This window comes from Cyrtonyx montezumae, unplaced genomic scaffold (assembly GCF_038088225.1).
Source record: "Cyrtonyx montezumae isolate F1298 unplaced genomic scaffold, pur_monq_1.0 scaffold_20, whole genome shotgun sequence".
In the NCBI taxonomy this organism is placed as follows: Eukaryota; Metazoa; Chordata; class Aves; order Galliformes; family Odontophoridae; genus Cyrtonyx; species Cyrtonyx montezumae.
In genome coordinates this window covers 8,667,440-8,681,041 of record NW_027071937.1, presented here as the reverse complement: position 1 = coordinate 8,681,041, position 13,602 = coordinate 8,667,440, and the positions used below count along the sequence as shown (strand labels likewise).

The window sequence follows — 13,602 nt, the reverse complement described above, 5'->3', positions numbered from 1 at the left end:
TCATCCCTTCTTGGTCGCTGGTTCCCACAGAGCTGCCCAGGGACAGGCTGCCAGCGGGGCAGTCACTGCACTGTCCTGCACACCTGGAGGACCTCAGGTTTGCCCTCACCACAGCAGCTCCCTCTCCTCTGGAGCTGCAGCTGAAAGCAGTCACAGCCCTCCTCCAGCGGTTTGGAGATGCAGAATTTTGCTTAGTGTAATTTACTGCCAGTCAGCAAACTTAATTACTGATTTGGATACTGAGAAATAAAGATAAGTTTTAAACACGGAGGAAACGTGTTTCTTTCCTTCACCCAAGCTCAGTGTTAGTCCAACACCTTTCCTACCATCAGTCAGCTGCCTGTTTTCACTGTAATATGCTCAACCTCACCAAGCCCCAGGAACAAGCAGCTCCATTCAGGACAGTGCTAACAGCTCCTTTCTGCTGCTCCTCTGCTCTGGCAGCTGCCAGTGGTCCATGAGGGTCCCCGTGGGTGACAACCCCAACCTGCAGTGTCCCTCCTCCCACATGAGCCACCTCTTTCCAGTGTCCCCTACAGGCTTCTACATGCCACCTGCCCCTTCACGTTCATTTCTCCAAAGAAGCTCTTAACCTTTAGTCAAGATTGAAATAATTTTCATTCCTGCAGCATGGAGTGTTTTGTTGCCTGTGCTCCTCCCCATCAGAGCTGGAAAGAAGCCCTTGTTCTCAATAGGAGTTAAATGATTCACTTGCAGAGGGCTGGCAGCTCCCATGCCCCAGCTTTTACAGTTTTATTCTCCCCACCTTGCATTCCCAGCTCTGCGCTGAGCAAACTGCAGTGTTGGGGCCAAGGTCCTCCTGCACTGAGCTGGGCTCAGAGTAAGCTCTGCTCTGAGCTGCAGCACCTCCCAGCTCCCCTCCCAGCCCCGAGGACTCCAGCAGCACGGCAGCTGGGGAGAACTCACAGAGACACTGCAAGAGCTCAGATGACACTGTGCTCCCGGGGGAGGTGTTTGGGGACCCATTTGGGTCCTTCCCAAAGATCCTGGCTATGGGCTACTGGAGGGCCCTGGAGAGCAAACATCACATACTCAGTAACCTGAAGGAGACGAAAGCTGTTGTAAAACAAGAGAACAGATGTTGAAGGCAGGTCTGATCACTGTACATGCTCGTAGCCCAGTTTGGGAACACATCACCCCATGAAGGCATCGTGTGGTGTATGCAATCACTGTACATACAGCCATGTGTTCGCAGCCCACCTCGCTCACTGGCTGAGAGAGATGCTCTGGTGTGCCACTGCAAAGACAGGATAGAGCGGTGCCACAAAGGCTTCCCTGTGTGAGAAAAGGATGGTGCAGGAATCGGGGTCATAAAAAAGCACCTCCCCTCCCGCAAAGTCAAGCAGCACACCGATCTCAGCTGGGGCCCTGAGCAGCTCCACGGGCTGGGGCTGACCGGCGTGCAAGAACCTGAACTCCTTGTCGTAGCGTGAGAAGACCCAGGAGGCAGTGTTGAAGCCCAGGCGGGCTTCATTGCCAGGCCCCTTCCGTGGCAGCGAGCCGTAGCACACCCCCAGCTTGTAGGCACAGCTCTTCTCCACGCTGACCTTCCATGCGTGGAGCCCCGTGTGGAAAGCTGCTGTAGCCAAAGCGTTGGGCCAGTGGTCAAACCGCTCAGGGCCATCCAAGTCCAGCTTTGCTTTCTTGGGGCTGAAGGTGAGAGTTTTCTTGTCTTCCGACAGGCTTAGGTGGGGGCTGATGGTTTTCTCATCTATGCAGATTTCCTGAGACCCTGGGAGACAAGCACACCGTGAGTGCACGGTGGGCCACCCCCACCTGCACCATCCCAAGAACCACAGCCAGAAGCACAATCACGGCAGTGGCCCCCCCTGCTCCCCCAGGTGACACAGTGAGAAGGGCCCACTCGTGTTGCCACTTTCCACAGTGAAGTGGGAAGGGATGGAAAGAGACAGCTCAGAGCCACAGGCCAAATCCAGGCAGGAATCAGCTCTCACTGCACTGAGTGAACATACCTGAGCCAATTGCCTGTGGTTCCTGTCCCATCTAGATATAGAATGAAGGAGAGCAGTGATCTGAGCAGGGACCGGGTGTAATTTCTATGCATGACAGGAAGAAACCCAAACCTCAGCCCTGTCCCTGCAGGTGAGCCAGGAGCTCGCCAGGATGGCACCTGCTTGAAGAAACCAGCAAAGCTGGTACTGCAGGAACAAGGAGGGAGGGGCAGAGAAAATCTCTCAGCCCAAAGTCATTCATCAGTTCACAACTGTCCATCAGCCCTGAGCGGTTTCGAACAGCCTCAGGAGGTGGCACCAGGAACTGGAAGAACCTCTGCTCCTCTGTTCTGCCGTGACACAAGGACAGGTCCTTCATTCACAGCACAGAGGCAGCACCCAGCCCTCCAGGGCCCACATGCTTCCCTGGTGCCATCCTTCCCCACATGCAGCTCAGCAGCCCACGGGCAGGGTGTGAATGCTGAGTAACTGCACAAATATTTCCCCTGCCCTGTAAATCTGTAAGCAAAGGGGAAAGGCTGGTGCCCGTGACTCACCTCTGCCTGCTACCAAGTGATGCAGTCTCCCTGTCCAGTAGCGTTCCCAGCCCTCTCTCATTCAGTTTATGCCCTCAGCTGACGCAGAGATGGGGCTGGAGCAGGTGAGCCTTTTGCTGTGCCACCCCACAGCGCAGGGCTGGGCTGCAGGAGCTCAGCCACAGAAAGCCCATTCCTGCCCCCATCAGCCCCTGCCCAGCATTCAGCACCTGGCAGGACAAGGCCCCCAGATAACCAACCACTGGGCTGCCACTCCAGAGACACGATGGATGGGGCTGAGATAATCTGTCTGCTCAGTAGGTAACACATTTTACTGCGTTGAAAAAGCCTAGTTCCTATTTCCAGTCTCCCACACCTGATACTGAAACCCCCATGGCTCAATGCAGGCACTGTGTGAGTGCGGTCCCCCTCGGGCCCTCTGCCCAGTCCCCACCCCAGAAGGACCTCAGAGCCCTCCCAGAATGCTGCCAGGGGCTTTATGGGACCTTGTGTCTTAATGGAAGCTGGGGCTGCTGCAGTTAATATTAAATTTGTAAGGCTACGTCTTGGGTGGGCTACAGATCAGTGAGACAGGCAAGCACCCTACAACAGTGGTTTGTTAAATCTAACCACACACACACAGAAAGCATCAGAATGAAATTTCCATGTAATGTGTGCAGCTACAGACCCAGCACTGGGATCTGGTGGTGACTTAAGGTCCTCACAGCTGGCAAGGATGCTACCAGGAAAGGAATCCATCAGAAAACCATGTCACAGCAAAGGGAATGAGGGGCTAACTTGGAAAAAACGCTGAGAACTTGTTCAGCTTTGCCAGCTGCAAAGTTCAGCTGCAGGACTTTGTATGCCTGCCAGCAATCAGAGACTCAAAACAGAGAACTGGACGATCCTCAGAGGTGGAGCAACACCAGAGTTTGCAGCAGAAGACAAAAACATTGGCACTGTCTGCCATGCACGGCTGATACACAAAAACCTTACAGTGAAATCAGGCAGAAGGACATACTTGAAAGGGACCTGGGGACCACTCATCACCACCAAGAGTGAGGTGAGCAGAAGTCAGGAGCTCTCATGTAAGCTCTGGGAAGATTACCCTGGGGGGAGGAGGCAGACACCTTTTCAAACTGCCAAGGATGTCACCACCTTTGAGGAACAAGAAATACATTTGAGACGCAATAATGACGTCTTGGGAAATAATGGGAAAAGCAAACATTTCACAATCGGCCATCCAAGCTGATTGCTGCTGGATGAAAATCAGTCCTGCTCACAGCTGCCACACCACCACTGCTGCCCCAGCACAGCAACACACAGCTCCTCAGGCTCACGGCCATCAGCAGCTGCTCGGGGCCACTGCCCTCTCTCCCAGCCCTGTGGCTGCTGCTGCCCACCCGGGGAGCTCCAGGCAGCACGCAGAGATGGGGCAGCACAGGGGGACAGGAGGTGCCAGGGCAGGACACAGCCTTGGGGCAGTCACACTGCACCCGGGGCTTTATTGGGGTGCAAAGTGAGCTTTCAGAAATCCAAATCACCAAAGAGCGTGAGACCTGAGGAGGACACTGACCTGCCAGGCAGCAGAGAACAGCAGAGGCCCACAGCCGGTGCAGCAGCGGACTCTGAACACGTTGCTGATTAAAGTTTAACTTGGCAGACTCCTGCGGCTCTAAGATTCCCTCCGCCACCTCTGTCCTAGCGAAGAGATACAGCAGTTACTTTGAAATCTGGTGATTAATTGACAGCTGCTGAGAGGTGGTGGCAGAGACCTCGAGGAAGAAGCACAGAAACGTGAGCTGGGGCACTCATGAGAGTGGCCCTCACTGCAGGGAAACTGCTCTCCTCCAGAGAGACACTTCTGGTTGGTTTGGATCAGATTTAGAAACACAACCCTGCAGCCTGAACCAACAGCTTCCTCACTCAGCACACACGCATTACACACAGCTGAGACCAGACACCGAGATGCAAGGAGGAAAATATGGGTGGGCTGCAGGGAGAGCATCGGGTTTCCCTGTGAGGCTTTCTGCGGACAAAGCCTGACTGTTAGAGCAGAGGAGAGTGAGCTGGGACTGCAGATCCCACGTCAAGGAGGTTAAGGACCTGCTGGGTCCTTGCAGCCTCCAGCACACGTCAGCTCGTGTTTGTGTGTGAAGGCTCCAGCCCAGCAGGCAGCGATGTGCTGCAGGGGGTTTATTGCTCTCTGCAGGGAAGCTGCAGGCAGAAACAGCAGGCCAAGCTCTTCGGGTGGGCCACGCAACCCTGTCCCCGGGCCGTGCCGTTTTCTGAGGGGCTGGAGGAAGGATCCTGCCAGCAAATGCAGGAGCACCTGCAGGTGCCTGCGGAGCGGCACTGCACAGCCCGACCCCCGGTGCTTCTGGTCTATGAAGCAAAGACCAGAGGACACGTGAGAATCTCTGTACTCCGTCCTCGTTCTCAGCACAAGGGAGGGAAGAGCAGAGCTGTGGCATGCTGCTCACTCTGGGAAGGCAGGATGTGTTGGTCAAGCTCAGAGAAGGGATGAGGAAACGCAGGAGCAGCCAGGTACTAACCTCTCGAAGATCTCTTGTTCTGCATTCTGGGGACAAGGAGAGAAAGAGTCATCACAGTTGAAATCCCCACAGAGAAAATCCCAAACCTAGGCTGGGGCACAGCAAAACAGGGACGCAGGGAGCACCGTTCTCCTTCCTGACCCACAGAAACCACCCCTGACCGCAGCCTTGGCCTCACCCATTTTTTTCCATTTTCAACACCCACTTTCTTTGTCTGTGCTGCTTTTCACTCTTTGCCTCAGAAAATGAATGGGAATGGCTGAGGACGCCGTACCTCCCCTGTACCTATAGCTCAGCTCTGCCAAGCTGGCAGGTGGCAGCGGTGCTGGCACAGCACAGGGCCTTCCAGGCAGCCTGTAAGCTGTGGGGAGCAGGAGACTGCAAACACAGCTAGCTCACCTATTGCGAGGGAAACACAGGGAAACACAGCAGGTAGGTGTCTGGTACCACAGAGAAGCAAATCGGAGCCCTGCCCTTTGGTACACACCATGATGGCTGCACCTGAGCCTCTTACTGCTGCGTTCTGCCTTGCCCCAGGTGAGAAAACCCCAGCCCAGTCCTCTGTTGGGCTCTGTCCTGTGTCCCTCCCTCCTCTCCACCTCTGGGGCACTGCAGGAACACCCTGTGCTTGCAGCCAACAACCCTGAAAGCCTTCAGTAAGGGGTAAAGGTGCTGCAAGGGTGACAGACCCTAAGGCGAAAGACGCTGCGAGCAGTCCCTCTCCTCCCTACACCTGCAGACATTGGGCCATTTTCCGGCTACATCAGTTAGCAAAGCAGTAGCAGAAATTCAGAGCTCAGATCAGAGAGCTGAGGAGTACATACACTACGTGCTCCTCGCTTGCTGTGAGATGACAGCGATCAGTTTGTGATAAATACCCACGCCGAGCACCCAGGGTGGAGAATTTATGAACGCTGTTCCCCCTCCTTTACTTGGCAAAGGGAGAAGTAAGAGGGTCTTGCGGCCCTCTCCATCAGGTTAGATTTAGCAGCGGCTAAGAGCAAGCAGGAGGTGCAGTGCCCACCTGCCTGCATCTAAGGCAAGAGGAGTCACTCAGTAAAGCGCAGTTTAGCATCTGGAAAAGCAGCTGAGCAAAGGGAAGTAGGCACCTCAGACAGAGGTGTGTGCTACAGAGCAGGATGGACCTCCAAGAAGAGCTGCAGGTGCTCCCACAGGTCACATTTTTATGAACAGGGCAGCAGAAAACTGACAGCCCAGTCTGACCTGTGCCTGAGTGGGCAACATCACGCTCAGAAGCACCAAGAAACCCAGGAGGACTGTGAGGATCAGCCCAATTCCGGCTGCCTGCTGCCACTGCGAAGCAAGTCAACACCATAATTAAGCCCAAGCATGTGCGATGAAGAGCTGAGGCTGTTTCTGGGTGGAGGGACCATCCCTCGGTCCGGGGAGGGCTACTCACCACCAAGGCCTGGTCGTCCACGTTGGTGATCGTGTCCACCAGGTACGTGCGCAGGGCAGACAGCTTCTGCAGTGCCTCTGTCCAGTGTGCCTGCTGTGTCAGGATGCTCTGCTGCACCCGCTCCTCCTCGGTGTGCACCTCCTCCAGCAGCCGCTGCTCTTCGTTTTCGCACGCCTTCCCCACAAACATCAGCCTCTGGATCACCAGCTCTCGCGCGCCGTTGGCAGCAGTCTGCCAGGGAAAGGAGAGAGGATGAACAGCTGCACCACAGCCGAGCACCAGCAGCTTCCTGAGGGCTCATTTTCACACCGCTGAGCCCAAGCCACAGCAACCACTGTGATGCAAACAGAGGTGATCGGGGTCACCAACCCCAAACCTGCTGAGCAACTCCTGGCCCAGCCAGCACACCAACAGACCGCACAGTGACCACCAACCACTGTGGCATGGAAGCACAGACAGCCTGCTCTGCGTGGGACCCATGGGGCAGCCCTCCTCCCAACCCCCAGCAGTCACCTCGAGGGCAGAGAGGCACAAACCGGAGCAGGACAGGACGCTGGCAGCACCCCAGCACACACACATTTCATGTGTATTTTAGAGGCGAATTGCTGCTCGCTGCGGCATCGTTAAAACTTCAGGCAGCAGAAGGAGCAGTGAGCAGGCACGGTGCGAAGAGATGAGATCGGATGAGCTCAGCGCAGCTCGGGCTCCCCAGGAAGGCAGCACCGCGCTGTGCATCAGCAGCTCCAGCACAGCAGTGCAGCGCATCGGCCGTGTGCGGCAGGGAGGGCGGGGAGAAGCTCTGCGTGCAGAAGCCCCCTGGGACCGGCAGTGCCCCGGGACGGGGCAGGGACTTACCAGCACGCCCTGGCTCCTGGCGGGCAGCACCTCGGCCACGTGTTTAGCGATGGCAGCGCTCTGCAGCTGCAGCCGCTCGCAGCGGTCCACGAGTTTGTTCTGGAACAGAGCGGAGCAGCGCTCAGCCGCTGCACGGGCGGGGATGGCAGAGCCGGGACATCCCTGCCGCGACCCCCCCGTCCCCCACAGCCCCCAACACACACAGCCCCACTCGCTCCCACCGGACCCCCCCACTCAGCCCCCGCGAGCTCCACGCGCATCCACACCCACGTGCGGCCCCACGCTCCCAGGACCCACCGCAGCCACCCCCGGGAACCCCTAAACCGGAGAGAGGGGGGGAGAACGAGCTCCCCGCGCCCGTCCAGGCGCAGGCCCGGCCCGCGACGCCCCACGCGCCTCCCACTCTCGGGGTGGGGGGACGACCCTCGGGGATCCCCCTCCCGCTCACCCGCAGCTCCGCCGCCCGCTCGGGCAGCGCCCGCGGCTCCGCGCCCCGCCGGGCCATGCTGCGGGCGGCACCTGCCGCAGGTGCGGGAGGGGGCGGTGCGACCGGGGCCGGGCCGGGAGGGATCGGCACCGCCCGCCCCGTCCCGCCCCGCCCCGCCCGTCGCTACGGAGCCACACGGAGCGGGGACGCGGAGCGGCGGCGGTGAGTGCGAGGCGGATCCGGCATCCTGCGGACGTACGCGTGATCCGCCCCGCAGCGGCGGGGGAAGGAGTGTGCGGGAACGGGGAGATGGGAGGGAAGACTTTAAAGAACGATAATTTGGTTTGAAAAAACAAATTGGTTTCGGTTTCTGTGAAGCGGTGCGTTGGGAGGTCCCCGGTGGGCGGGGGGGTCCCCGAGCGCGGCTGTGCCACGTGAAGAGGGCTCTGGGAGCGAGAACGTGCGTGGCAAACCCACAGGAAAACTGCGGAGTGCTGCAGCCCCGTCCGTGGAACCCAATCATTCCTTCCGGACCCGGAGGGATCCGCTCTTTTTGAGGAGGGAGGGGGGATATGGCTGCTACCGGGCACGGCACGGCTCCCTGCAGCCGTAGGGGAAGGAAGGATGGCTGTGCATGTAGAAGAGCACGGTTGTTGTAGGAGCCCAACCAAGGGCCGGAATTTAAGTCAGAATTTAAGCCTTAGCATCCTCCTGGCGTTTCATTTTGCAGGAAAAACAGCTTGAAAAAACACAGAAAAAACACATTTGTTCCCAGTGTCCCAAAGCTGTGGAAGTGTGGTCCGATGGAAGCGAGTGAGCGATGTCATGCTGTGAGACAGATGCTTCTCTGCACCTCGGCAACATGCGAGCTCACAGACAGAGCAGGCTGAGATTAGCTGGCATTACTAATTGCTGATCACAAAGGCTGCCAGGGTAAAATTAGAAAGGGAACGTGTTGTGGAATGCAATAGGCCCCTGCTGAGTGCTGCCCATGTGGGGCTTCCCAGGCTCCAGGCAGACTCAGTGCACGTTTTCTTCCCCAGAACCAGTAGGATTTGGCTTTTCTTCCAACCTTCTATTGGCAGAAGGTCACCTGTCCAGAAGATGGGAGTGCTGCTGTACGCCCAGAGCAGACTAAATACAATTGGTACATCTTGATCTGCAGGGAATCCAATTACTGCACTTCGCTGCCACTGAACCGGGTTTGTTGCTGGCTGCCCTCTGTCTGTGCCCTCTGTCTGTGCCCACTCAGTGTCACACAGGGCAGATGATCCCCAGGATGTGACCCTCGAAGAAGAGTGCTTCATCCTGGATGTGTGAGAAGCAGGAATCTCTCTGGAGTGCTGCTCACACCACGTCTCCTCATGCTCAGCCCCATCCCAGCAGCGAGTGCCCGATCCCGGCGTTGTGATGCTCTGTGATTCTGTGCACTCAGTGCTGAGATGGGGAAACTGCAGAGTAAGATCAGCTTGCACACGGCCACGTACAGGTAAAGCATCCTCAGATGGTCATAGCTTGTGCTGGGGGGATGTATAGCTTGTTGATGGGGATGGATGAACAGGGAAGATTTCAAGCACGTGGGTTCCGTTTCATTACTGAATTTATGGATCAGGTTTTTGTTTTGGAGCCTTGCTGCTGCCCGGCTCCTCTGGGGGGGCTGCAATCCAAAATATCTCACAGGAGTGGCTGAACACTCCTTGGTCACTCTGGAGGCCCTTAACAATAGAATCAGAACGATTCAGGTTGGAAGAGACGTCAAAGGTCCCCAGCCCATATCCACCACTGACTGCATCCCTGTGCCACGTCTCCACATTTCACCTCCGGGAACAGTGACCTCCCCATCCCCAGGGCAGCCTGTGCCACTGCCTCTCCACTTTCTGATTTGTCCTAATACCAGACCTTTAAACCCTTTGCAGGGCTGAGGGCCCCATGGGAAGGCCGGGATGCGGAGGGGCAGTGGAGCTGCGCAGCCCCGTGCACAGCGACGCGGTCACCTGCGTGGCTGCTGTCAGAGCAGAGCTGTGCGTGTCGGGAGGAAAGGATAAGGTATGGGACAATAAGGAGGATGTAAGGGGAGGGTTTGTCACACTGAAGACAGTTGTGCTTGCTGTAGGAGCTCAAAAACAGAAGGCTGTGTTCTCCCATTGAGCTTAGCTCTGTGTAACACAAACCAAGGCTGTGTGTGAGCCTCCTGTGTCCCGTCCCGCTGCTGCTGCTGACTTCCTCCCCTGGCTCTCTGCAGAGTGTGGCTGTGTGTAACTGGAGGTCTGGAGCTGTGCTGGGGCGCTTCAGCCACGAGCACGAGGTCACCAAGGTGAGCACCAGGGGGTGCGGTCAGGGTCCCCCATCCCCGCCAGCACCGGGAGCAGGAGCAGCAGTGGCAGTCCGGCATCTGCAGAGTGCTCTGCTCTTCCTGCAAGAAACCCCATACAAGACAGGAAGCATTTGTGGCCGTGCTGCCATACAGGGAAATACCCAACCCTGTGCCACTGAAGCTGGACAGCTCAGCAGCTCTGCACTCACCCCAGGGAAGCGAGTTAACCCCTGTGTCTCTGTAGCTGTGTTACAGGGACTGGGATGGGAACTGCCAACATTTCCCTTTCACTGCTCACCGGGACCTGCACATGGCCAGGCTGGAGCCCAACCCCTTTTCCTTCTGCTCCTTGGCAGGTCAGCTGTGCCCACAATTCCAACAGAGTCTTCAGCGCATCCCGGGACAGGACAGTGATGATGTGGGAGCTCCATGGGACCTCAGGGCCAAGGCAGCGCTTCCCAGGACATGAGCTGGTTGTTACTGGCCTGGCTGTGAGCCCGGGTGAGGAGCTCCTATTCCCCGGACAGTGGTTCTTCGCACCGTAGCTTGGCAGTGTTTGCATGCTGACTTGCTCTTGCAGATGTGTCCCGGCTGTGCACAGGTTCACGGGACAACACAGTTCGCAAATGGGACGTGGAGACCGGAGAGTGCCTGTGCAGAGCTGCTCTCTCCAGGAACCTGGTAGGGGCCTCTGCTTCTTTGCATCCCATAACGTCAGCTCACTGCCTGCTTCGGTCGCTTGCATGCCAGGCCCTGTAGAGTGAATTTGCCCCGAGTTCAGCCCCCGAGACACCGCAAGGATTGATTGATGGTTCTGGAGGTCACAGCTTAAGGCTGGTTTTCCTCTCCTCCAGAACTGCACCTCCAGGAGAACAAAGGCACCCACAGACGTACGGCCATGTATTAATTCCCTTTTGCTAATCAGTGGTGCCCAGGGTTCCTCTGTTCCCATGGCACTGCGTCCTGCTGAGCTGCCAGTGCCTCCCTGCCTGCTAAGGAAGCCCAAATGACAGCATCACCACCACCCATCCCTTCCCCCCCACAGGTAACACATCTGTGCTGGGTCCCTGGGGAGCCCTACGTCATCCAGACGTCAGAGGATAAAACCATCAGGTAAATCCTTCTGGGTGGCCACAGAGAGGGGAGTTGCAGCCCGCGGCACATGCTGATGGGTACTGCAGTGTCAGTGCACACGGGGTAGTTGGGGCAGTTGTTTCTCCCATCTTTCTGCTCTGCCCCATCTGCTGGCCCCACGCATGGCTGGAAGCCACCTCCCAGCTCACCTGGCTCTTCTGCTGGGGGGGAGACAGCACGGGGGCACCTGCAGCTGTAAGCAGCACTGGGAACAGCCTGTGGGACCAAAGGAGAACGATTCAGAGCTCCACACGGCTGCCCTGAGTAAAGGCTTGGAGAAAGGAGGGAGGCTGCTCCACCATGGCAAAGAGCAGGAGTGCAGTGGGGCTGCAGGGAGGGCACCAGCGATGCCATAATGCCTCCGTGTCTCCATCCCCACTCTCACTGCTTCCAGGATGTGGGACAGCCGGGAGCTGCGGGTGGCACACACGTTCCCAGGCAAGCAGCACATCCAGACGAGCTGTGACGTGAGCCAGGATGGGCGCTACTGCCTCAGCAGCAGCAGCGGCTTTGCTGGGGAGGGCTGCGAAGCAACGGTGAGTCTGCAGGGCACCCAGACCACCTCCTGCTGCTTCTCCCCACCTCCCCAGCACACAGCAGAGGGTGGCAGCTCCGTGCTCCAGGGCTTTGCCTGCAGCAGAGCACAGCTCCCGCTGCTTCGGCCTCACCTGGTGTCACTGGTCGGGCTGGAGCTCGGTTCAGTCAGTCTGCAACAGCGAATACTCTTCCTTATTAAAGCACTGGGATTTTGTTTCAGTTTGCGGGTGCACAAACAGATAAATGGTGAAAACCTAAGTGCTGTTTTGGGGTCTTGAAGTGCACATCGGTGGGGATAAAGGCGGAGATGTGCTCTGAGGGTGAGCAAGGAGCTCTTTAACCAAAGCCACCTTCCTCTCTGTGTAAAACCGCTCCGTGTTGGCAGGTGGCAGTCACAGCCCGAGCTCTGAGCACTGCTTGTTGCCTTGCAGCTGTGGGACCTACGGCAGACCAGGAGCCGAGTGCGTGAGTACAGAGGGCACCTGCAGACCACGGCCTCCTGTGTCTTCCTCCCCCGGGGCCCAGCTCTCACTCCCACCATCGCCACGTCCTCATATGACAGCAAAGTGAAGGTCTGGGACCGGGACACCGGAGGTAGGCAGGGTGCTGCCCTGGGGCGAGGAGCACACAGTGCTGTGCCTGCCAGCCCTGGGTTTTCACACAGCCGCAGGGCAGGGCGGAGGTGAGCAGCAGAGACAGGTGGCTGGGTGCATGAGGCCAGAGGTGATGGGCGTCCCCCTTGAATTAATGGGAAACAATGGCGAGATGGTTAAAGATGTCCAAGTTCAGCAGTGAAAGACAGACAATGGAAATGAAAAAGAACAGGGGAACTCGCACAAAGCTGCTTGCCTGCCAGGCCCCGCTGCAGGACAGGTTTGTTATCTCAGTGCCTGTGCAGAGAGCAGAAGTGCCTTTGGGGAAGGGTCGCAGGTGTGCTGGGTCCAGCAAGACTCATTGGTGTTACGTGCTCACTGTGGCCAAGCACCTCCCCACGTGCACTAATTCAGAATAGGATAAAAAATATATCATCTCCCATGTTCAAACTCTTTCCTTCCCTTTCACACCTTTCCTCTCGCCCGGTGTCTGGGTGACTTTTCCATTCCCAGCCTGCCTGGCCACGGCGTGCCTCGAGGGAGCGGGACCGCTGGCCTCGCTGGCTGCCTGCGACAGCTCCACGCTGCTCTGCGCCAGCTTTCACTCGGGGATCCACGTGCTGCAGCTCAGGCACCATGAGGAGCTGGAGCTGGAGGAGGTGGCAGTATTTTGACAACAGGATCCTGCCCAGCAGAGATTTGGTGTCCATGGGGGTCTGATCCCCAAGTTCTGCTGACAGTGGGTGACCTCGTTCCTGCAGAGCACTGATGCAGCTGAGCCAGGCTGCACAGAGGATGCATTGCTTACTGTTTGCTCAGAGGGGGTGGGAAGCACTTAGAGCTGGCTAAAAGAAAAGCCACATCAGCGGTGCATTCAGACCAAGTTCTCACTCCTGAATGAGTGTTGTGGGCTTTTAGTCACAATACCTCCACACAACCTGGCTGCAAAGGGAGCCAGCAGAGGAGAGATGAGCTATGAGAAAGCTCACGCCATCCCTGTGCTGTTCTTCAGGAGTGAGTGCCTCATCAGAGCACTCCCCTGCACCAGGAAAGCTGCTTTTACTGTGAGAAGGAACAACAAACCTTGGACTTCACTGCTGTGAGAAGAAACCAGAGATCGCTCTCTTTCCCTGGATCAGATTTAAATCAGCACTGCTGAGCCAGTCCACAGCACACTGCCTCAAGGATGAACAGTGTGTATTTACCTGCTGTGACACACCTGGCTGCCAGCCCTGCAGCAGGGGGTCACATCTGGAAG

General features: G+C 57.3%; 2 protein-coding genes across 2 annotated transcripts; one reads left to right on the top strand and one right to left on the bottom strand.

Moving 5' to 3' along the window:
• Positions 1-1,062: 1,062 nt before the first annotated feature.
• BSPRY (B-box and SPRY domain containing) lies at positions 1,063-7,856 on the bottom strand. Its single transcript, XM_065737167.1, has 6 exons — positions 7,788-7,856; positions 7,340-7,438; positions 6,485-6,715; positions 5,065-5,090; positions 4,086-4,210; positions 1,063-1,753 (listed from the first exon to the last, which is right to left on the bottom strand). The coding sequence occupies exons 1-6, from the start codon at positions 7,842-7,844 to the stop codon at positions 1,227-1,229; spliced, it is 1,065 nt and encodes a 354-aa protein (XP_065593239.1). The 5' UTR covers positions 7,845-7,856; the 3' UTR covers positions 1,063-1,226.
• A 1,351-nt stretch (positions 7,857-9,207) lies between these two features.
• WDR31 (WD repeat domain 31) lies at positions 9,208-13,082 on the top strand. Its single transcript, XM_065737166.1, has 9 exons — positions 9,208-9,255; positions 9,683-9,812; positions 10,009-10,080; positions 10,437-10,581; positions 10,661-10,761; positions 11,126-11,193; positions 11,609-11,750; positions 12,183-12,345; positions 12,858-13,082. The coding sequence occupies exons 1-9, from the start codon at positions 9,209-9,211 to the stop codon at positions 13,016-13,018; spliced, it is 1,029 nt and encodes a 342-aa protein (XP_065593238.1). The 5' UTR covers position 9,208; the 3' UTR covers positions 13,019-13,082.
• The last annotated feature ends 520 nt before the right edge of the window (positions 13,083-13,602 follow it).